Source organism: Podarcis muralis, chromosome 7 (assembly GCF_964188315.1).
Source record: "Podarcis muralis chromosome 7, rPodMur119.hap1.1, whole genome shotgun sequence".
NCBI classification, from domain to species: domain Eukaryota; kingdom Metazoa; phylum Chordata; class Lepidosauria; order Squamata; family Lacertidae; genus Podarcis; species Podarcis muralis.
The window spans coordinates 46071600-46096337 of record NC_135661.1 but is presented as its reverse complement, the minus strand read 5'-3'; the positions used below and the strand labels follow the sequence as shown (position 1 = coordinate 46096337).

General features: G+C 42.9%; 1 protein-coding gene across 2 annotated transcripts in view; it reads left to right on the top strand.

Moving 5' to 3' along the window:
- BEAN1 (brain expressed associated with NEDD4 1) overlaps window positions 1–22066 on the top strand; it is a 46525-nt gene extending 24459 nt beyond the window's left edge. For both annotated transcript variants that reach the window (XM_028739663.2, XM_028739664.2), the window contains exons 4-6: window positions 10617–10826; window positions 11603–11735; window positions 18681–22066. In XM_028739663.2, coding sequence (XP_028595496.2) covers window positions 10617–10826; window positions 11603–11735; window positions 18681–19035 — 698 coding nt within the window. In that variant the 3' untranslated portion in view covers window positions 19036–22066. The remainder of the gene's footprint in view (window positions 1–10616; window positions 10827–11602; window positions 11736–18680) is intronic.
- Window positions 22067–24738: the final 2672 nt, after the last annotated feature.

The window sequence follows — 24738 nt, the reverse complement described above, 5'->3', positions numbered from 1 at the left end:
CTCGTCGCAGCATTCTTCACCTGCTGGAGTTTCTGGGTCAGCTTCTAGGGCAGCTCCATGTAGAGTGAGTTACAATAATCAAGCCTGGAGGTGACCGTTGCATGGATCACAGTGGCGAGATCAGGGCGATAGATTTTATAGTAGTATAAAATCAAGGCTTTTTTTAAAAAAAAAGTTGTTCGGATCTGTGTTGTGCCAGGGTTATGTTGAAGGGGGAAACATTTGCTTTGTTTAGCTGATAATTTAGCAGCCTGTCTTTCATTGTACATATTCATGTCTTTATCAGCATTGTTCATGTCTTAAAGCTTATATAACCAGGAAACCGCGTGGGGGGAGGGAATGCGTAAGTGTCATTTATCGAGAGACAATGAACCTCATTCTATCCACTGTCTCATGTGAACTTTTGTGCAAGGACTGCATGCCTACAGGGAAAGTGAGAGATTTTGTATAATGAGGCACAATTCTTGGCTCTGGATTTTTGACATTTTGAGCCAAAGTGAAGATAGATTATACAGTGGTACTTCTGGTTACGAACTTAATTAATTCCAGAGGTTTGTTCTTAACCTGAGTTACCACTTTAGCTAATGGGGCCTCCTGCTGCCACCTCACGATTTCTGTTCTCATCCTGAGATAAAGTTCTGAACCCGAGGTACTACTTCCAGGTTAACAGAGTCTGTAACCTGAAGTGTTTGTAACCCGAGGTGTTTGTAACCTGAGGTACCACTGTACATGGTAAGATCTATTGTTGTAATCAGATGCAGAATCTGAAGGCCTTGGTTCTTTCCAGTTGTTCCAGTTGGTTCATTCCAGTTGTCCCCCCCCCCATACATACAGGTGAAGACTGGGAGGGGCCACACCTGCTAATTATGTCCTCAGTGTCCCCTAACATTCAGCATGATGTCTGAAATGGTTTTCCTATTTCCCTACAGCTGTATTGCATAGGCCTACTAAAAATATTAAAGATTCGTGATTTTCTGCTCTACCATATTGAGGTTTTGTCTCTTCTTCTGCTTCCTCTGGTGCTTGGTGCCACTAGGACCAGCCCTATCACTAGGCAGAATGAGGCACCTTCCTCAGGCAGCAGATGCTGAGGGGCAGGAAGCAGCAACAAGTATTGAAGAAGAGAGCTATATGTGCTGTGCAGCCTGCCCCACATCCCCTCAACCAGGAGTAGGGAATCTTCTTTAGCCCAAGAGCCACCTTCCCTTCTGGGCAAATTTCAGGGGAGAGGGGGCAGGGCCAGAGGCAAGATTGACTAGAGCAATAATTGTGGCTTTTGAATAGTGACTATCCTCCATCTGGGCAGGCAAGAAGCATTATCAGTCTAAAGACACATTCCAGCCAAGCAAAAACATTCAAGGAGGGTGCAGTGCAGGGCTGGTGAAGGGTGTGGCTCAAACGGCCTGAGGTGAGAGGTCTGGAGGGCCTCATTTGACACCTAGGCCTCAGCATCCCCCTCTCTGCCCTATACTCGCCAGCAACAGACAAGAATGCCAGCCCCTTACAAGAGCTGAAATAAGATTTAACTGCCATTCCTGTCTTTGCCTCAGGCAGCAAACTGTCTTGAGCTGACCCTGGGTGCTTCCTTTCCACCACCACTTCCCTTTCTGAACAACTAGGGGACCCTGCCTCCCCTGCTTGCCCTCAGCCTTACTTAGATGTTGCTCCTCCCTTGCCCTGCCCTCCATGAGCCAAGAGTCAGCCCTGATAGTCACCTGTCTTGCCAACCAGCTTTTATTCAGAGATTTTCAGTGGTTCGATAAACTCCTTTGGGAGACTCCATGTGAGAAGGGGTCATCTGAGAAAACTCCTTGCTGGAACAGGCAAATGTATTTGGGGGGGAGGAAAAAGATGTATATTGTCAAAAAAGACAGCGTGCATTAAATTCAATATATTCTGGGGCGTCACACCAGTTGAAAAATTCTTCTTTTTTGCTTTTTTGTCTTTTGGTGCTGCTCTGCTTTCCCTTTCATTTAGAATTTAGCTAAAAAAAGAAACATGAAGACAAGAAAACAGAGATCTCTTGTAAGATCTCTTATTGTAATTGTTTCAATATTCACGTGCTATTAATTGTCTATATAGCCAAAACGGTATCACCCACACAGAGGAGGAAGAGATCAGTAGGCTTGGGGGAATCAAAAGTTTGCAAAAGTACAACATCATATTGCGGGGGTGGGATAAGCCTAGTAAGGAACAAGCATGCTCATAGCATTTTGCTGTAGAACCCATTTGTTTGTCTACTTTTTAAATGTGATTTTCTTCATCTGCACTGAATTCATTATGGTGCAAGCATAGCCCAGAGTGACTAGCTCAAGGTCATCCATTAAGCCTCACAACTGAACAGGGACCTGAATATAATTCTCCCCAATGCACGTCCTTGCAATCTATCCACTTTAACAGGGGTAACCATTGTCGTGCTCTCCATGCGTTTTGGACTACAACTCCCATCGTCCCTGATTATTGGCCATGCTGGCTAGGAATGATGGGAGATGTAGTCCACAACATCTGAAGCACACCATCTTAGCAACCCCTGCACTACACCCTTACAGGGGACAAGAAAAAAGAAGCAATGGCTCGGAAATTCTTCTGGCTCTTCATATGAATTCTGGTTGGTTGCTTCCTAGATTGCCAGAAGCTGCCTGTATTAATTTTCCACAGTAACAAGATTCCAACTTGCTTGTCTCAGTCTATGTACAGAGAAGCTCAACAGGAGCATTTCCTAGAATGGCCCTTGAGTCACTGTTAATTAGAAGTGAGCATTTTATCCCAGGCATCTTCAAGTTGATCACTCTTATCTTTTCATTAAGCATTTGATTACAAAGTGGAGGCTGAAATTGCAGTTGAGCAGAGAACTTATTGATGCATAGCAGATGCGAAGGTGAATTTCAAAAGGACCCTTGGGTGCTAAACAGAACAAGCATAAATGAACAATACAGCCAATAACCCTGACAAAAACAAATAGGAAGGGCCCAGATTTGTCAAGTGGCATCAGCTCACATAGCATATGATCACGCCGGTGAAGTTGGGATTGCCCTTATTTAGTCGTCAATCAGTGTCACAATTCCCTGCATGGGAATTCATGTGCAGAAGCTAAGAATGTGGCTATGGAGGTAGAACTTATCCTGAAAAATAGGAAGTTGTTGTGATCATATCTGAAAAGATGATGCACAGGATTGACTGCATGATCCTCCAGTGTGACTTGTAATAATTTTTGCCCTTCCCAGTGTGCTTTTGCTGTTTGTCACATATACAGTAGCCACTTTATATGTGGCATTAGCTTCCCTTATAATAGAAAATGTGATTGTCTCAGGCAGGGGTCGGCAAATTTTTAGTGGCTTGGGCCGATTCACGGTCCCGCAGACCCTGCAGTGGGCCGAAGTGCACGTGTGTGCATGCATGTGCAAATGCTGTTTCTGGCGCTCCTTCTGGCACAGAGGAGGCGTGCGCAGCTTCCCATTGGCTGCAGGAGCTTCCTGCAGCCAATGGGAAGCTGGCCAGCATCGCGGAATGCAGTCCCAGCTCTGCCCTGTGCCAGTTTAGTGCAGCGCACAGGAGCCAACTGAGCAGGCGGCGGGGGTCCATGGGCCGGTTAAATGACCCCCATGGGCCACTTGTGGCCCATGGGCCTTAGGCTGCCGACCCCTGGTCTCATGCCTATCAACAGAGCAGTTCTTTGATGCCCAATCCATTTCTGGACCCAACTCAAGGTGTTGGTTTTGACTAATACAGCCCTGCATGACTTGGGACCCCCACTACCTAAAGGATAGCCTCTTCGTATATGTATCTTGGCTACCCCCTAAATCAATAATAGAAGCCCTCCTTCAAGTGCCCCCTCACTCTGTCGGGTGGCTACAAGGAACAGGACCTTCCTGGTTGTGGCCTCTCAGCTATGGAATACGCTCTCTCGGAACCTTCTTGCATCTACATTAATATATTTTTGGCACTAGACAACAACTTTTTGTTGTTGTTCACACAGTCTTTATAGGGTGAACATACTGTTTCAGTTTTGTGGTATTTCTAGTTCAGTATTGAAATAATTTTATTCCCTGTCAGTTGAATTGCTTTGTGTATCCGCTCTCATGTTTTTATGACAGCTAATGTGTTTTAGAGTTGTCTTGCAGTGCCTCAGGTATTGGTTTTGGTGCACAGTGGGTTGTATTTTTTTTAAAAAAAATTGTTCAGCTGTAGTTTTCATCTGCCTGTTGTTCAGAGAACATGGCTGAAGCCTTCCCCAACCTTGTGCCCGCCAAATGTTCTGGACCACAACTCTCATCAGCAAAAAGAACTGTCCTGGCTGCCAGTTGCCCTCCTTCTGTGTATCATCAGGCTCTGGGAAAGAAAGTGTGATGTGGGGGTCACAGTGCAGTGTGGTCCATCTAGCCCTGCCCATTGTCATGCTACCCAGGGCCTGCATTCTACAAATGTTGGATGCAGCTCTGTGTGCATCCACATGTTTTGTGGGTAGAGTTTGTCCACCTGAGGAGGGGCTCTAATTGGGCAGAGTCCTTGCTTGCATTGTGGAACATCTGTATGCGCATAGAATTCCTTCAAACCATCCTTTGAACATCCAGGTGATAGGAGAACATTATGATCTGTGCAAGAGTCCCCCACAAGCCTGCTCCATGTGTTCATTCAGCTTGTGGAGGGGTTCATGTAGAAATCCCTTCTTTGATATCTCTCTCGATCTCTCTCTCTCTGAGGGTACAATTTTTTTCTTCGGAATTTAGGGGTGAGCTTATCCAAGAGATATCTTTGTATCTCCTCCTCTCCACATTGTTTTGTTTAAAATCCAGTTTGAAGTAGCATTCTGAAGAACTTGAAAACTGGCTTTGCTGACTCGGGGCACCAGTCACTAGAAATGGATTATTACGCTCTTTAGCCGCTCAGCCGTTTTGATGGGGTTTGTGCAAGCGAATTCCCCAGTGGACTGAGCCCAAGAGAAAATGCAAAGTAATTTAGATCACACAAAATGAAGGTTATTTGGGTTATCTGGTGATGAAAATTAATAAATGATGAGGTAAAGCATAAACCTTTTAACCTCTGAAGCTCAGCGAAGGGAGAAATAACTTCAGACTTCTACTTAAACCCTCACAGCGATATTAGATGGGGTTTTGAAATTTTTATGGAATGTACACCAACCAAAATTGTACTATAAACAGAGACCAAGATAAAGGGTAGAATGCAATAAATAGCACTCAGTGAAACTGCTGAAACACTATCCTTACCTCAACCATGACATTCATTTTATTTATTTAAAAGCATTTATAAACCACTTAATGTTAAAAAAATAATTACATGGTTATAGTCTAAAAAACAAACAATGTGTCATTAAAACATTAAAACAAAAACATAACCCAAAGCCAATAAAAGAGCAGTATAGAAATGCATAAAAACAAATAAAAGGGATATAATAGAGGACTCAGACACATGACACAGGATATGAACTTATGAGTTGGGGAATACATGGGCAAAAATTGCAGATCAGCTTTCTCTCTCTCATTTCATTCATGCAATATTCATCAAAAGTAATCACTTCTTAGCTAAACGAAACAAACACCGTACTACTTCAAAGGGCCAAGAGCAACTTAATATGGGAAAATAAAGCTCCAGAATATTTGCCAAAGTACATCCTGCGCCATAGAGAGATAAGATCAGGAATGTACTTTGGCACAATAATGCAACACAGCTTTAACTTCTGAAAAATTGGGGAAAGGAATTAGATAGAACAGCATATCAAAAACATGAGCATGCCTCACAAGGGCTTCTTGTAGGTTTGTGGTCAAGCGGTTTGTTCAGGTTTGTTGGTTTGCCACTGAGGAAGGCTATTTGGTAGAAATGCATCTGGCTATGGAAGACTGACTCTAGCAGATACCTGTCTAGTGCTAACTATGTATGTTATTCCACCCCAGGGTGTACAGATTGGTCTGAAAACAATAAAGCATGTTTAGTATGCACATCTAATAATATATTTACATTCATCCATTGGCTGTTATGTATTGTGAATGGTGCTGTAACCATTGACTGCTGTTGGCTTATGTCACTCTTTCTGGCTTGCATGTTCCTACCCATAATACTATTCCATTTCTACATCAACCTGCAATTTCTTAATCATCTCAAAATGTTTAAATGCAGATTTTAAAGGTGTTTAAACATTTAACCTAAGAACGTAAGAGGAGCTTGCTGGATCAGACCAGAATCCTGTTTACACAGTGGCCAACCAGATACCTGTGGGAAACCCATAAGGAAGATTTGAGAAAAGGAGACCTCTCCCCTCCTGTGGTTTCCAGCAGCTGGTATTGAGAAGCATTTCTGCATCCAAGTGCACATTCAGAGAAGTGCAAAATCCAGTGGACAGCTGAATTCTGATCTGCACATTAGTCCAGAAATTACAGATCAGACCATTACATTTAGGAGTTCACGTATATCAAATTCCTGAAGCATTCCTCCTCCCAGCAGCCTTCTGATTTTGTGAACACAAATTCTTCCTGCACATCCGTGGAATAATTCATCTGAAGACTAAGTGCCATCCACACTGTCGGAGGTTAAGGCTACCGGTCAAGATTGTTAAATGCAATCTCTAGCAATGCAATACAAGCAACTGAAGACCAGCTTCTAAAGAACTATTGTGGGAGAGGGGGGTCTATTACCTGCACATCTTCCTTGAGGCCTCTGGTTGGCCATTGATCCTATAACAAGGAAGTTCAATCTTCAGTTATGGATCAGAGAGAAAACTTCCTGCTGGTTTCCCCCTTTACAGAGCAGATCTTGTTTCAGCATGCAGGTTGTGGCCGCAACGTTACTGGTAATAATATGTGCATCTTGGTGTATAGATGATTAATCAAAGTTGTAATGAAAGCTGGTGACAATCTGCTTTCCACATTAATGTTGGCTTGGTAACGCATCACAGTAACAGCCTGTGATAAGATGTGTTTGTGTGTATTTATATATATGTGAAACAAGTAGAGCAGGTTTGTTAGAATGGTTGACTTGCTTATTTTTGGTGCTCACATATTTTTAGAACAAAACGAGTCAGAGTCGGGGGGGGGGGACGCAACGGTGTGCCGCTGCAGTGAGTCAGGATGACATTTTGCACATCACAGACACTACCCAGTTTCAACATTGGTAAAAATATTTAAAGAAACTGTCATGTCAGCACTAGAGAGGAAATATTACATTTATCCTCCCAGCGTGCAGTTTGGTGGAGGAGGGGAAGCTGGCACCCTTAATACATCAAATGGGGGCAATATTGTTGTATAAGGAATGCAGAGAGGACATGTATAGGGGGCACAGCTGAAAATCATTTGGTGAGATTTGCCATGCCCCAGACCTCAGACATCTCAGATAGTAAATATAAGGCAGAGGGGACTTCTTACCTGGAGTTTTTATCTGCCATCCATTATTCGCTTCTGGATTTCTCTGAACTGCATGGTTTCCATTACTCATTGTACCAGAGGCTTTGCTCCAAAGAGTTTTAGGCAATAGATCTGGAATAGAGAATCTCAAGTATCACATTCCTTTCTGGACGCCACATGTTAGCAGCGGGGAAAGGCAAGAGTGGGCAGAGCAACAAGCACATTCCCTCCCCCCTTCTAAAGTAGGCTAGTGTCTCCATACACAGATTGACACAGCCCTGTCTATCCTCCATCCAGACAAGCAGGAGGCATGATCAGAACTCAGTGACACGTTCCAGCCTGGCCAAAGCACTCAGGGAGCCAGACAGGGCATGGGGAGAGTCCTGGGAGCCAGAGACAGACACCTGAAGGGCTACATTTGGCCCCTGAGCCTGAGATTCCCCACCTTCTGCAATAGATGCTCAAGGTGTTTTTTCTTCAAAGTGAACGGTGAATAAATTAGCAGTGCTGTTCTGCCTCTCCTTCATCCTTTAATCAATTTGAATTTTTGTTTTACTGTGAGACTTTACAGTTGAACATGCAGCAAACACAGCATGAGAATTTTACTGATGAGCCAAGGATTTAGTCCTTACTGCAGAGCCTAATAAATAGTGAATAATCGCTTTCTTTTTTAAAAAAGATAGGTGCACTAGCAAAGCGTGCTGAGGAACACATTGTTCACTGACGACGTTCCATCTTTTATGCAGCAGAGTAGCAAAACGCCATTCAGTGCCAGAGTCAGAGGAAATGAGGCCATAACTAATGTCGCCAGCGATCATTATGACAGGGGCCATAAATTCATACATGATCCTTCCTGTCTTATTTTGCAGACTTCATAAAAAAAAAAAACCTGTAACACTTTGGGTAGATTTTATTTCTCTTTGGTAGCTGAGTTTTTGTTTTAGAGTGGGACTTTTTCAAACCAATGTATATGTGATTTCGAAAGTAAACAGAGATTTTTGAGGTGAGGGTAGATTAGGGCAGAATCTACTTACAGCACAGCAAAGATGAGCAAAACTAAAGAGGCATTCAGGCACCACTATTCAATTTTCCCTATGTCCCCTAACCTAATCATTTTTGCATCGTATGTGATCTTTCACACGACATATAGAAGCCACTTTTGGAAATCTAGCAGAAGTTTAGCACTCATGTCCATGTTAATTGCTTCCAGAATAAATCTGTTTGCAACCCCATTAACCCAGAAAAATCTCAGGACAAAATTTGGGGCAGAATATTCTTTCCTGACTTCAGGTGGGCCAGCAGAAACCACTACTGATGTCAACAAACAAAGCCACCCTGACCTATTCACTGGAATTATTGCAGTGGCTGGAAATGGTTTATGGAAAGGGACCTGAAGCCCCGTTAAAAAAGCTTGCATGAGTTCAGAATGGTTTTTCTGCCGGAGAAAGGGGGCGAGGGGCAGCATCATACACCATGTGCCGCTTTGCCTCCCAAGTGATTTGTTTCGCTGTAGCAATATTTATCATCTTGATGAAAGATGCCCTGGCTCTGAAAATTGGAAGGGTTTTTTTGTTTTGCTTTGTTTTGTTTACCTGCTTAATTTGAAGCAGCACCTATACAAGGTACTGTGACATCAACATAATAACCTGAAGCCAGAGGCATCTGAAAAGATTTATTTCCAGAGCTCCTTTGCGGTGACACGCTTTTTTGCTTCTGACATTCTCAATTTGCAAGCCGCTGGTGATCCAATCTGATTCCTTCTGACTCTTTAATAAGGATGTCAATGCACCAGGCGGAGGCCATTATCTGATAGCTGCATGGAAATAAGAGGCAGAGTTAGTGATCTCAAGGGGTGGCCAGCTCTTTCGCCTCAAATGAGCTAGTCAAGGTCACCGGAATGGTAGATTTTCTGTCTATTAGCTTGTGTCATACGTCCTTAAATATATCCCTTTTGAGTGCATCTGAGGAAACGTTTATTAATTGCTGCATGGGGTGTTAATGCAGGGACTTAGCATAATAATAATTTTAGGCTGCCAGCTGCACATTACAGGTGAAATTGGAATGCAAATGGAAGCTTACAAATCACCCAGGAGACGGTGTATCACAGCCTAGGTAAATATTACTAACATCAATGGGACTACTTGTGAGTAAAATTGCATAGTTGCAAAATGGGATATTTGGCTATATCTTCCCCAGGCACCTTTGTTAAGCAGGCTAAAGAGAACCCATCACTGGTGGCCTTATTTTCACAGGGTGTGTAGCACGAGGGATGAGGGATTGTGTTGTGATTGGCTGTTGAGATCCATCATATTCTGAGTTCTCGTGAGCCACTGTGGACATATCAGTGGGGTGGAGGGAACTTGGTAAAATTCATTTCTGCTTCTTCCATTGCCTCCTATGGAGTTGAATTTCCTTACACCTTTCCTTTTGGTGGTGTCAATTCCACCTGGTTACATGAGCACTGCCAGTGGCCGGTGAGGGTTTGGGTGTGATGAACCTGTGTCTGCCCCTCACTGCACCCTTTCCCTGAACTTGTGCACTCCATTTTCATCCTGTTGGGTATATCCCATTGGTGAGCAGCTTGACTTCCATAGGGATGTGGGTTTTATGTTAACATGGGCTCCTTCGTGTGTCTGATCAAAACAGTAGCTCTTTGGAGCAGATGGGCCTACTATGTTGTAGTATGGGATGTGGGAGAAATTTGGTTCAGTTTGCATTTAAAGGTGAACCTACAAAATCCACACTTCCCAAAACAATCTGCAGACCAAAACACAGTTATCCTTTGAAACTGGCACTTCTCTGAATTCTGCAGTGCCATTCTCCAGCCAAGTAACATGTACAAAAATGCATATACTGGGGTAAAAGGTGGATTAAAATGCATATATTTGTGAAAATATCATACAAAGATGCATCTTATTGGGGGAAATTGCACAATTGTGTGTATTAGTGAATGGACTTTAGCTGGTGGTGGGTGACTGTAGCTCATTGGTAGGGAATCTGCTTTTAATGCAGAATGTCACAGGTTCAATCCCCAAGTGGTAAAAAAAAAGTGTGTATTAGGTAAAATTGCATGCAAAAGTTCATAGGAGAGAATAGTTGTTTTTTCATGTAAAAAAATCATGAACTGATGTGGATATGTAGAGAATTGAACTGAAGACTGGAAAAATTAAGAACTGAGAGAAACTGAAATAAACCAATTTGCCCATCCCTACCAGTAGTATCGCCTCAACTCTCCCTCTTCCTCTCTTCCTCACTGGTGTGTAGCAATTTATCTGAACCAGACCATCCCCATCACTGAGTTTACCCACTTCACTGAAGGCAAGGCTGACACTAGCATGTCGGATTCTTCTGTGCTGGTAGCTGGTGTAGTGATTGGAGCAGTTCTCTTCCTTTCCTGCGTGGCCATCATCATCGGCAGCCTGCGAAAGAATAGGTGCTTTCAACATCTCCAGCTGAGGAGGGACGCCAGTTACAGTAAGAGGACTGTTCTGATTTTTTTAATAACTTCTTCAAAAATATAGATGTTCTGCAAACGTTTCCAGTGTGTTTTCCCACCAGCCCCTTTTTATTCTGTTGCTGTCGCGCTTAGTTAGCAAACCTGATACGGCAGAGCCAGGCTTTGTGTGTTTGAACAGGGCCTTTCCACTAGATGGAGTGATGCGAGAGATTTGGGGTGGCATGGAAGGCTACAAATCATTGGTTGTTTGACTTATTGCATTGTACTCCCAGGGAGAAGCACTTGTAGGATTTTCTGCCTCAGGTGCCCAAATAACTTGGAAAGCATTGGGTACCAGTGTGCTTAAAATGTATGGTGTGTATGAGACCCTAGCGGCATGAAAATAACCTGGGATTGGTAGGGAAAGGCGTAGAGACCAAGGCAATTCACCAGTTTCCAAAGATGATTTAAGAATTTCATCCATTCAAGAGCTCTCAGTCACACATGCTCTACAGGGGTCTGGTTATCCAGAATGGTTTATCAATCCCTCTTCCCAGGGAACTCATCAATTGTAACTTTGTGAAGAGAATAGAAGTCTGCTAACAACTCTTGACACACTTAGAGTTCCCAGGATTCTTGAGGGGGAGTCATGGCTGATAAAAGCAATATGAGAATGCTTTTTAAAAATGGGTGGTGCAGATGTGATCTGTGGGGGGGGGGGTTTAGGTCTGAAAAGCAGCATACAAATAATTTTTAAATCTACAAAATGACTGCTTATGGTGTTGTGGGACCAATATTTTCTCCTTTCTTCCAGCTCCAGAATGCTTCTACGGTGGCTCAGTTGGAGAACTAAGATCCAGTTGCATAGAGGAGTTCCCTCCAGCCTTCTATTTCAGCACTTACGTAGAGACACAGGTCAATGTCACCTGCCCCGACTCACCTCCCCAGTAAGCACCTTTCGAATGCATTTTTATCACTGGGATGAATGGTGTGGAAATGGGAGCTCTGCTGGGCTCAGTCCCAATGTTCTTCCACCAGAATATGCTCTCAGCATTGAGTGTGGGTGAGAGACACAGGCAGGGTCTCCAAACCCCAGTGGCTGCTATAAATGATGTGGGAGAAACAGGTGATGGGAAGGCAATAAAGACATACAGGTGGAAGTCTGAGCTGTGAGCAGTGATGAGGGCAAAGGCAAGTTTCAGGGATGGAGTGGGACTTAGGTCACATGGTGCATTTGAAACACATTTATACCACTTTTAATAATCATGACATTTTAAGGGTGCTGAGAGCTGTAGTTCTGTGTGGGGTAAACTACACTCCCCAGGATTCTGGCAACCTTGAAATTATTGGCTATAATAAAAAATACAATAATTGAAAATATTAAATTATTACAATTTTATTTATTAAATCATTATATTTGTATAATTTATTTTAAGAACTTAAAGGAAACAAAAAACTTTTTCCCCCAAATGTTTTTAATAGGTTTTATCCATCTAAGGCCTACTCAGAATTGAGGAACCAGAGCCTAGGTTAGCCATACCCATTTAACTTCAGTGGGTCTGCTCTGAGTAGGACTAGCATCAGATACCACTCAATGTTTTTAACTGGTTTGAGGGGGTTTTGTTTCGTTTTTTGCTTTGTTTTAATTGTATCTTTTGCTATTTTGTTTTTTTGCTGCCCTGGACTCCTTTGGCAGAAAGTGGGGAGAATGGACGTTTAATAAATAAATAACTGGGGTGGCTGTAGCTATCTTCCTTTTATAGATTTCCATTTGTTGCTCTTCTGCTGAGCACACGGTAGTTACAGCAACGTGTCAGGATAATAGATGGTCTCTCTCATTTAGCTCTCCAATACAGTGGTACCTCGGGTTATGAACTTAATTCGTACCGGAGGTCCGTTCTTAACCCGAAACCATTCTTAACCTGAGGCATGCTTTCTCTAATGGGACCTCCCGCTGCTGCCACCGCGCAGTTTCCATTTGCATCCTGGGGCAAAGTTTGCAACCCAGAGCAACTACTTCCAGGTTAGCAGAGTTTGTAACCCAAAGCATTTGTAACCCGAGGTACCACTGTAGAACAGGGTTAAAAGGACTCAGAAATGAGGCTGCCTGAACAGTGTAGGGGCCCAGAATTATTTTGGGCAAAGGCAAAGACACATTATACCCAGTGCTTTTTTAAAAGGGGGTACTCAATGGTACGCAGTACCTGCACCTCTATCCTTTTTTTAAAAAGATTATGCCACTTCTTTTCCTTCTCCCCCCTCTCCCTGCCTCCAAGGAACCATCTGCACTACACATTTTTTAAGCCGTATCATCCCATTTTCAACAGTCATGGCTTACCCCAATGAATCCTAGGAACTGTAGATTGTTTTGGGTGCTGAGAGTGGTTAGGAGACACTTCTTCCCCTCACAAAGCTACATTTCTTAAAGTGGTTTAACAATCCATCCCTCTTTTCCCAGGGAGCTCTGGGAATTGTAGGCAGTTCAGTGTTCAGTTGCCTACTGCCTCTTAACAGTGAAGGCAGAACATAGCCATCGTGACTATAAGCATTGTAGATACAGCTTCACTAGATCAAGTACCATGTAAAGCAGCCCTTCCCAAGTTCCTCTGGATTGTACCGAAGGATTTCCATGTTAGGGATCTGAGAATCCACCCTGCTGCTTTTAATGAATAAATAGCATTAGCTTTCTGACAGCCGTAGATTTTTCATTCACTAAAAATAAATGGTGTGGGTTTTTAAAATAATAATGATAATAAATTAATATAATATTTCCCGCCTATATTCCTCCAAAGGAATGCTTTTCAAAAGTGCTCCCATGGATGAAAGCATTATGTTGTAGAAGTTGATGAGTAAGAAATGGATTTTTAAAATAGTTTTCTGAAGGTGGAAACTGAATGCATAGTTTCCAAATCACCAACAGAGCAGAAGAGGTATGCCTTGTGTCTCATATTCTCTTTGGCAGAGGTGGGCAAGAAAAACAAAAGAGGAAGGCTGAATGGTGTAATTCATGGCACTGTCTGATGAATCGATTAATAAGCACAATCAGTTATTTAACTACAGTTTTAGAATGAATAGATATCCAGTTGGAGCTGTTATCGTATGAGAAGGGCAAGCTGACTTGTCTCCTCTGGACAGCTTGAATTCTTAAACGAATTGTGTGATTGGTTTTTCACTCCACTGATCCAAGATGAAGATTTGAAACAGAGCAGCATCAAATAGTAATGAAAAAGCCACACACACACACACTACTTTATTTATTTATTTATTCATTCGTTCATTACTGACATCCTCAGGTCCAAAATTGAAAACCCAGAGTTTGTTTTGTGTTATATGCAGGGAGTAGGGTTTTAATACCGAATTGCAATATTGTTTTTCAATTTTGCTAAGATCCCCTCCATTTTATGAAGTAATACTAGCCGAACAACTAAGGGCCAGTTCACCACTTTTGTACATGCAAACTGTACATTGCTTCTCAGGTCTGCAACTGCATAACTAAATGGGGCTGTCAGGTCCTCACCCAGAAATGATCCCTCCAGGAATGCTAAAGTGGCAGGTATTGAAACAGGACCGAAGTCACTGTATGGCAGAGAATTAGCATCTTCTAGGGTTTAAGCCCTTGCAAGAGACAGATAACCACTCAACAGTTTGCAGGATGAATCTGAGCGTGTGTGTGTGTGTGTGTGTGTGTGTGTGTGTGTGTGTGTGTTTCTGAAGAACGTCTAGGGCAGAAACACTATTTATATAAAATTCTAATTGGGAAATTAATTTATGAAAGATGCCTTAGGGGTGTTTAATAATTTAATTGCTTTGATGTACAAATGACTGAAATCTCATTTAGGACTCAATTTGATTATCTCTCTAGATGTATCCCTAATCGGTTCTCACACTAAATTTAAGGGAATTGCTACAGCTCTCATTTGAGTTTTATTTCTTTATCTTTTTTAAAAATCATAATCCTGCCATGCTCACAAGGCAATCAGATGGAAGCCATGCGGTCAATTTGTCTTGACAACCCTAACTAGATGGTAGTGATATCTATAATCGTCCCTTTAGGTGAATTAATGGCTTTCTCATGGACCCAGGATCTCTGTGAGCATGGCAGATTTATTTGATGTGAGAGGTATTTTTAAAAAATGGCCGATGCAAAGTGGTGGTGGTGGTGGTGGTGGTGGTGGTGGTGGTGGTGGTGGTGGTGTTGTTGTTGTTGTAAAGGAGGGTTCAAATGATATCCGGCTGCCCTTCATCAATAGTTTCTGTTTTGTGCTGGTGCAGTTAATGCTTCCAGGGGTCTCAAATTCTCAAAAATTTCACAGAACATCTGTTACAACTGTTTCCATTAGAGTCTCAGTAAAGCCGGCTTGGGGACCTGCACCCTTTCAAATGTTGCTGACTATAGCTGCCATCATCTCTAACCATTGGTCATGCTGGCTGTGGCTGATTGGGGGTTGGCAGTCTAGCAACATCTAGGTCACATCCACACAATACTTTTAAGTCACTCTAATATCACAGTCTTGAATTATTCTGGTAATTAATTTATTGTGGGTGCTGGGAATTGTAGCTCTGTAAGGTCAGCATCCTTAATAAACCACAGTTCCTAGGATTCTTGGGGGGGGGAGCCATGGCTGTTAAAGTGATATGAGTCCTTTAAATATATGGTGTAAGTGAGATCTTTGAGCCTGCAAAATAAAACTGCCATCATAAAGTCTGTAGCATAGAATCCATCCCAATTCCCAGTCCCAAAATTCAAAATCTGAAAACCCACATTCTGCAACCAACCTATGCAAAAGCAAAAACGATTTTCAGTGTTTCATTCCTTCTGCCTTAGAAGCAGATGGCAAATGCAGCTAAAACTCAGCAAAAGAACAATAATGAAAAGAATCCAAACTGAAGACAAAACAAAAAATGATTCAGACAATAACTTTTGTTCCACTGACTTTATTGGCAAGATAGCAAGATGCTGAGTAACACTGACTTCCTCTTCTCCCTGCTACAACTGTGAAATGAAAAGGTTATCATATGAGCCTTTTGAAGCCTTGTTCGGTTCATCATTGAAATATTGTCCTAGGCTGTTACTGTCTATGCGAACTGGCCATTGACAGTGAGCCTGGCACATAAACCCTTCCGGAAAACATCAACGTCATTTCTTAGCTTGTACTTCAAAAAGCGTCAGGATCATCCTTCCCATTTGTGTGACTGGAGAGTAGATGCTCCGTAGATCTCACCAGTTCTCTAGGATCTCTCAACTCTATGCTACCAGAAATGGGGGAGATCCTGACTATGGATCTCAGGTCTGGTTTGAGCCCAAGTGGAGTTGGATTTTGTATGCTGTACACACAAACACACACACCAACTTCTTAGAGCATGCTCCATGTGCTTTCTGGTTATCATGATTTCCCTTTACTAGTTGCATGAAAAGTTTTCTGTTTGTTTGTTTATATACTGCTTAATTCCAGAATAAGCTTCCAAGGAGTTTACAAATATAACAACCAATTACACAAAAATTTGAATATAAACATCCATAATTAAAACGCACCATAAAACATTCCCATTAACATGTTATAATATAAACATCCATAATTAAAATATGCAATGGAACAATCCCATTAAAAGAGCACAGCAATTAAAATAGGAAACTCGCATCAGAAGATCAAGGGGATGCCTGTGTAAAAAGGAGCATCTTCAAAATTTTCTCTCTTCTGTGTTCTCAAGATCAAAACTTACGAATTTCAGCCTCTTTCATGTTGCCTAGGTGGGTGGGTGTGGGGTAAAGTCACTTCCACTGAGACATGACAAATTACACTGCTACTACAAGCCGCCAAGATTGGAATCAGGACCGGCTATGAACATATATCGTAGCTGTCTATGTGCTGGGTAATTGATCCAGCTAGTTCAGCACTGTCTGCCATAGATTGAAACAATTGTCTAGGCTCTTGGGCAGAAAAGGTCTTTCTCATCACCTTGCAAGGGGATGGACCAGATGATCCTCAGGGTCTCTTCCAGCTCTACAGTTCTATTATTCTACCTACCTGGAAATGTCATGGCAATGGAAGCTGGTCCATGGGGCCAATTGGGCAGAGCCCCACCAACCTCAGTGTGCCCCCAGCCAGCTCCCCATATATCTGCCTCCTTTCTTACATCCAGCCCAGAGAGTGGCACTGCTCATCAGCCTCCTCCTTAGTCTCAGTGTTGCCTTTATAGTCTCAGTGTTGCCCCACCTGCCATTGGCTCTGGCTCCCTGCCTTCCACCCTACCAGTCCCAGTGGGAAGCTGCCACCACTGGGCAATGGATTGAGCCCGAGACCTTGCCAGTATACATAGCATGTGCTCCGTCACTGAGATATTCAGTTCTGAGATATTCAACAGTTCTGTTGGAAGCAGCAACTCCCACCCACCTCTCACATACATGTATATTATAACGCAATGCTGTTTTTAAAAAAGGCAATGGTAATGGAAATCTGACATCTTTTCATGGTAGGGTTATTAGAATCCCATCATCTCTTTAAAATTACAGTGAAGGACATTTAACCTACCATTCTGTCACCTGGTGCCTGGGGGTTGGGGTACGGAACCTAAATTAGCATGTTTCACACAGATAACAGCCCTCTAGCTCAGTGAAACTAATTCTGGAGATCCTTTTTTTATGGACTCTTTGATAACTTCTTATTGTGGGCTCTTTAGGAAATGGCACAGCATCCTTGTTCCTGATATATTCCCAGCTACTTTTGTTGCAAAAATGCTTGCCTCGTCAACTTTGTATTCCTCTAGCCCCCCACTTCTTCATCCTATCCTCCCACCCCACTCCTGACTTTCTTCAGGGGTCTTCCTTGCCAGCTTCTGAAATGCATCCTATGTTTCATTACCTCCAAAAGGTATATCTGAGCAGTGTTCACAGCTTTTTGAAACCTTAATTGTGCATTAGAAACCAATGAAGCAGACTCCTTACTCAGGAGCCCACAGGGAGTGAACATTTGTATGTTCAGAAAGCATTAATCCTGCATTAGCCTCAAGGTTACGGACTGCAGTGAATTAGAACAGCTTGGTTTTGATTGCTCAAACAAGAATTATAACCCCAAGACTGCATTCCTGTGCATACTTACATCACTGTCATCAGTGGGACCTGTAGCAAAATCTTGCAGTGTGGAGTCTGTTTCCCCCAACAACAGTCTGCCCTGCATTCCAGTGGTCCTCATTGGGCTGTTTCAGGAAATTCTCCCCAGCTGATATACCTCCCTCTTTTGTGCAGACGGTGTCATTTTAGTTTTTAAAAAGCAACAGGACACAGAGCCTGAACATCAGAAATCAATAGTAATATTTGTATAGCCAGTGTGGCTAACCTAACACTGAAGTAATCTGCTTCTTGTGCCTTGGTATTGGAGGGTGGGGATTCAGTACAGATCATATTTGAAGGCAAACCTACCAAAGTTGCATTTTCCAAAACAATATAGATTCATAACACAGCCATCCTTCAGGATTTGCCAAATTTTGCAATGTGTACAAAAATGCATATACATGCATGTACATAAAAACACATATATTTGTGAACACAACATACAAAAAATGCATTATATTAGAGGACATTGCTTTGCAAAAAAAAGTGTAGATTAGGTAAAACTGTGATTATTGGGATAATTTTTTTCCAAAATGCTGCTGAATTTTCATGAGAATTTTTTTTAAATTACAAATTGCTGTAGAAATTTGGAGAAATGAATCTAAGCTTGGAAAAAATGAAAATGGACAGTTCTATCCCTCCCAACCTAAGAGCAAGTGCTATGAATAGATAGGCCATCTGCTAAAACTTTTCTCCCTGTTTGTCATTTCTGCTTCTCTTGTAAGCACAGTTCTCCTCTGATATTTATGCGGCAAAGCTAACCCGAGGCTCTGTTTTCTTTCAGCTATGATGAGTGTGTGGGGCCTGGAGCTGTGCAAATCTGTATTCCTACAGATGACCCTCCGCCTTACTCCCTGATAGACCCTTGTCGATGGAATGACTCCGCTATAAACATTCCCTGGGAAGAAGAGGTGACTCCAGGGGCTGTAGGAGAAAGGGATGCTGGGTATTTGGCCGGACTGCAGGGCCTGCCGCAACCCATCCCTTCCATTTCCTTATCCTCATCATTCCCAATGGAAGCTGCCCCTCCCTACGAAACTGTTGTGTGTGAACAGAACATCCCTATTCCACTGGTCCCACTGGATTTACTGAAAACCTCTACGGAACACTATCAGACTTTTTTCAACAGAATAATGTAAAAGGGCAATGATTCCTGACCTGTGCTTCTGAAGGAATCCTTCAAGACTAAGAAAGGGTGATAACCTGGAATGATAATCACCCACCTACCAATAATACTTAACAAAACTTTATCTATTTTCTACTTGTGGATTTTGTTTTTACAGGAAAAAAATATGAAAGTTTACCTTCATGTTTTAGATTGTTCTTCTCCCCCTGAAATGTAAAACAATAAATGCATCTACTAGGGCAGTGGTTCCCAAAATTTCCTCCACACCCGATGGACCACTTGACAATCTTAATGATTGTTCTGCGTATTGTAGCAACTGAAATGCTCTGTACTAGATGCTCTACAGCTTTTAAATGTATTTTTATTGCTTCTTTTCTTTATTGTAGCATATTGCAAAATAAAAGAAGCAATAACAATACCATCAGAAATCAATCTGGATATTTAATGCAATGGATGTGCCATCTCCCGTCTTCAACCACAAATCCACAGACACACCTGAGTGAAGCTTGGTCCATGGACCACAGTTTGGGAACTCCTGTGCTAGGGTATCTCCTGTAGGTCTTTTTGTAGCATTTGAAAGCACATCTGACTAAAATACTTCTAATGTAGATGTATGTCATACGGTCAAACCTAGTTGTCAGGTTTGTTACAGTGCTTTGCATGTCTTAGAACAAAAGGAATATATGATAAAGGGGTTGCATCTATCTTTTTAAGAATTGTTAGTAGATGTAAGCCAGTGACTTAGTAATAGGAGAGGATTCAGTGTTTCATTTAGCTGTAGAGTTCAGCTCAAGAGAGATAAAAATATATCCTTAGTTTGTATCAGAATATCCCCATTTTATTAATAGGGAAATGTTTGTGTATTTAAGAGAATAAGACGGGAGGCTTCCCAGTTAAATTTCTAACTGAGCTAACCCAGTTCCAAACCCAAATATTATATCTACTTTCTGTCACAAACCTTTTCCCCTACCCACCTCAGTGATCAAGCTGTTTGGGGAGATTTATTGTGATATGAGACATGATTATTATGTTGCATACCAAAGAACTGGAAAGCAAAAGAAAATATGCATTTCCCTATTTTTCTGGGAGAGGTCTTACTAAAAAGAGGCATGTGATGCAATCATTTGAGTGCTGAGTTTGGAATATAGAAGAGCTGTGTTCAAATCCCTTCTTATTTCCACAGCTTGCTAGGTGGCCTTCGGCAAATTGCTAGCTTTGTAGCCTCTTCTCCCTCACAGGATCACTGGGGCTAAAAAGCAGCTCTGATCTCCTTATTTTCTGCATAAGACCAAGGTACATCTAACCCAACATTTTGTTTCTGACAGGGACAAATCAGCTGTCTCTGACACGTTCACAAGCAGCCAGGCATATAGGTGATGGATTGCCTTGCCTTATTGTGTCCCTGGTGTCTACTATGCAAAGGTATACTGCCTCTGCTTGTGAAGATCATGTTTAGCAATTGCACCTAACAACTACTCAGAGCCAAAGTAGAGTTGATGTTAAATGTGTATTTGCATGTAATGTGCAGAGTTCTTTTTTAAAAATGCAAACAGTGTCAACTTGGAGTGGGGTTGTAGCAGCTGATGATTATCAGGGTCACAGCAGGGGTGGAAGGGTGATTTAACATTTTCCTCCACTGTTGCAGTCTTGGGGGAAATCCCAAAGCCAATATTTGGGCTGGTGGGGGAGGGAATGCCAATAGAGCAGGCATAGGCAAACTCCAGATGTTTTGAGACTGCAATTCCCATCATCCCTGACCACTGGTCCTGTTAGCTACGGATGATGGGAGCTGTAATCCCAAAACATCTGGAGGGCCGAGTTTGCCTATGCCTGCAATAGAGTATTGTGCCCCCCTGAGCAAATCAGGTCAGGAGTTGCAGAACCACGGACAGCACCAAGTGAGCAGACAGCCTTTTTACAGCCTCTGCTCCCAGACTACCTCCCCCAAGCTCCACCCTCTTGTAGATAACTTTAACTTCTTAAAGGGCCTACCCTCTGGCCTGAAGACAGGCACTCATCCTCCATTCCATCGCCTCCCTTTCAGTGTATGCTCTACACTGCTGGACCAGTGACCATCAGGAGGCACTGGATTCCTTAGGCTCAGGAAAAGATGCTAGTGGAAGTCCTGGCTCTGACTGCAGGCCCTAGTATTAGAGAATGGCTCCTGTCTGGCAAGCTTGGGGGGGGGGGAGATCTCCTGATCTCCAAGAGCAGGCTCAAAACTGAATCTAGTCTTCCTCTGTAGCTGGAGGGCTTACAAGTCTCCATCAAGTGAGCCTTGATCACTGCTGGACTCTGAGGTCATGACAAATAGCAGCTCCAGAGAAGAAGAAAAATTCAGGAAGGAAAAGAGTAAATTCCCCACTTGAGACCTGCTACCACCCCAATACTTATCAGTCCCTGCCCCAAAGCTTTATTTGAACCTTTAAAAAAAATTCCTGTATATTAAATGCCAATTTTAACATCATGTCTAGCTTGGCCCTCAAATTTCTCCAGTTGTCTTTATAAAGCAATGAAATGCACAAATCTGACTGGAAGGAGCCAGTGTGATATGCTGGACTAGAAACTCGAGAAGATGCAGGTTCAAATCCCTACTCAGTAGTGAGGCTCCCCCGGTGACTGTGAGCCAGTTGCTCACATCTCACCTACCTCACAGGGATGTTGTGAAGGTGGGAACGGTGCAAAAGAGACTGTGCCCAAGTTCCTTGGAAGGGCATCCAGATAAAAATGTTGTTTGTTGTTGATGGATGGTGATTAACAGTAACATGCAATCTAAACCCCGCAAAGACATCCAAATTATCTCATAACCTTGCTCCAACAGGTATCCAACAGGCAAGCGTTTTTCAGATGGTGTTCCAAAGAACTTTGGGTGTTCAGAAGATTATCATGGGCTCCTCAATGGGTCATGGATTCACTTTCACCAGAAAAAGGTTCTACTTCGTTGCAGCACCAGAACTTTGGAAAGCCCTTTTACAAGCTGTTTGTTTATCCCTCTCAGTGATAGAATTTTGTAACCAAGTAAAGACAGTTTTATGCTTCCATGACTTCGGGACTTAACCCCCTCTGGTGCTTTATTTTTGCTGCCTTGTTATTTCTCATATATGATTCTGTGAGTATGGTCACAGCCACACAATCCATTTAAAGCCCTCTTATACCACTTTAATGTTTCCACCAAAGAATCCTGGAAACTGTAGTTTGTTGAGAGAGTCCCTAACAACTCTTAGCACCCTTAACAAACTACAGTTCCTAGGAATTGGAGGTGGGAGGGAACCATGTATATGAGTTTTGAATGGGTGGTGTGAATGAATGTGTGTGTGTGTGTAGCAATTTTGATACTGCACTGTTTTACTTATTGGAATCATGTTATTTGTTCACCCCTTTGGGAGCGCAAATTGAAAAGTGGTCTACAGGTTTTAGGGGGAACCTCAGTCAAAATGCCTTCTGAGTGACCCATCCTCCTCATGCTAGTCACCCCTGCCCTCTCCCTCTGGGCCCAATCTGTACAATTGCCTGGAAGGAAAGGGTCGGACTAGTGGAAGCTTTGCTGCTCCATCTTCTCCCTTTTGTCATTGTGTGCAAGCTGGGGGTAGGACAGGTGTCCATTCATCACACATTCCCTTCCTGTGTTTCCTTTCATTAGGGAGTAATAATAATAATAGTCACTTCTGGTGATGGAGCTATATCAGTCCACCAGGGCAAAAACAGAAGAAAGAGGCTTGTGGCACCTTAGGGACATTGGAAGCTGCAAAGCAATGATGGCCTTATATAGATCTATGGCCAAGATCTCCAACAAATTGACAGCAAGACACACTCCTTCACTCTTCCCAACAATTCTGCTGCAATGCAACAATAGCCAGGCTAGCCGAGCTACCATTGGACCAGCCCCGCCCTCCCCCCCACCCCCCATTGCCTGGTTTGACTGCCAGACAGTGTCCCCTACATCTATTGCTCTGGCTGCTCACACATGCCTGGGTGAGGGCCATAGGGAAGGAACATAGCTCAGTGGTACAGCATCTGTTCTGCATGCAAAAGGACCCAGGTACAAGCCCCAGCATCTCCAGGTAGGACTAGGAGAGACCCCTGCCTGGAAGGCCACTGCCAGTTAGTGTAGGCTATATTTAACTGGGTGGGCCAATGGTCTGACTCAGTATAAGACAGCTTTCTACGTTCTTATCTTTCCCAGAACAAGGCTTAAACAAGTGGAAGAAGGGGGGTAATTGCAGCCAGTTCTACCTTCCTTACATGGTGTGGCGAACCTCCACTGGTTTCAAACACCAGTGTGTTTGGATCTTGCCTGTTTTCATTCATAGTTTTCACTCTGAAGTGTTTTCAGTCTAAAATACTCTTCTCTTTGAATCTTGGATAATTATCAGATCTGGAATGTGAAAGCCCATTTTTGTATTTCTATTGAAGGGCAAATGCATCATCACGACTCCTTAAGGAAATTACGATTATTAATTTATAAATGATGCTCGAAAGATCCATCCTGGTACTTTGGGGAATAAGGCATTTCTGCTCTATAACATTATGGTGTTGTTGATTGCAACTCAAAAGTAATCACAGGTCAATTCATGGAAGACTCTTGAAGCAGCTGTCTAATTAGATCATGAAAGCAAACACTTATCTTGCTAACTTGACATGGAGTAGGATTTGGCAGGTGGTTGAGATCTGGAGTCTTTGTGGTATGCCTTACCCAGAGTTTGCCTGACTCACTGTACATAAAATCACTGTACCTTAGAGGGGCAACTGCAGACTTTTCTCACCATTATATTGCAGCAACAGGGAAAATCGAGCTAGGCAGATAATAGTGAAATTCTCAATAGAGACATCATTGCAAAGCCAGTTTTTAATCCTAACACTAACGGTTGTGTACAGTGGTACCTCGGGTTAAGTATTTAATTCGTTCCGGAGGTCTGTTCTTAACCTGAAACTTTTCTTAACCTGAAGCACCACTTTAGCTAATGGGGACTCCTGCTGCTGCCGCACTGCCGGAGCCTGATTTCTGTTCTTATCCTGAAGCAAAGTTCTTAACCTGAAGCACTCTTTCTGGGTTAGCGGAGTCTGTAACCAGAAGCGTATGTAACCTGAAGCGTATGTAACCCGAGGTACCACTGTACAGCTAAGTCATACTCAAGAGTAGACCCACTGAAATTTTAATGGGGCTTAATATAGTCATTTCCATCACTTTCAATGGGTCTCCTTGGAGTAGAGCTAACATGGGCAACAACCCTCAGCCCATGAGGGCCACCTCAATCTCTGAGCAGTGAGAGACTCCAGCAGTTCCAAACACCTACCTAGGGTTCAGTTTCCTAGGAATTAAGGTCAGTGGAGACTCTGGTGTCTTTGGGATATATGGTTTTATTTACACTGAGCACAGGATGGAGGGGCTTACAGCAGCTCCATAGATATTGCTCCCCCTTTAGGTTTCCAGGGGAGCCCCAAAGTCCAACACAGTGCAAGCAAATCTCTTTGTGTGCAGTTTCTGGCATTCAGCTTTTTAGCTCATGCGCACAATAACAAGAACTCTGGCCAGCCAGGTGAGGGGAATGTGGGGAAATGCCCCACCTATCCTGAAGAGCACCACCACTTAGCTCATTCTGAGATGCTGATGAGCACTTAACTGGCCTGCTAAAGCCATTCCCTTGACAAAGGGAGTAGTTTGGCAGGCTTCCTCGCATACATTCTGCCTTTACAGATACCAGATGGAAGGCTTGGA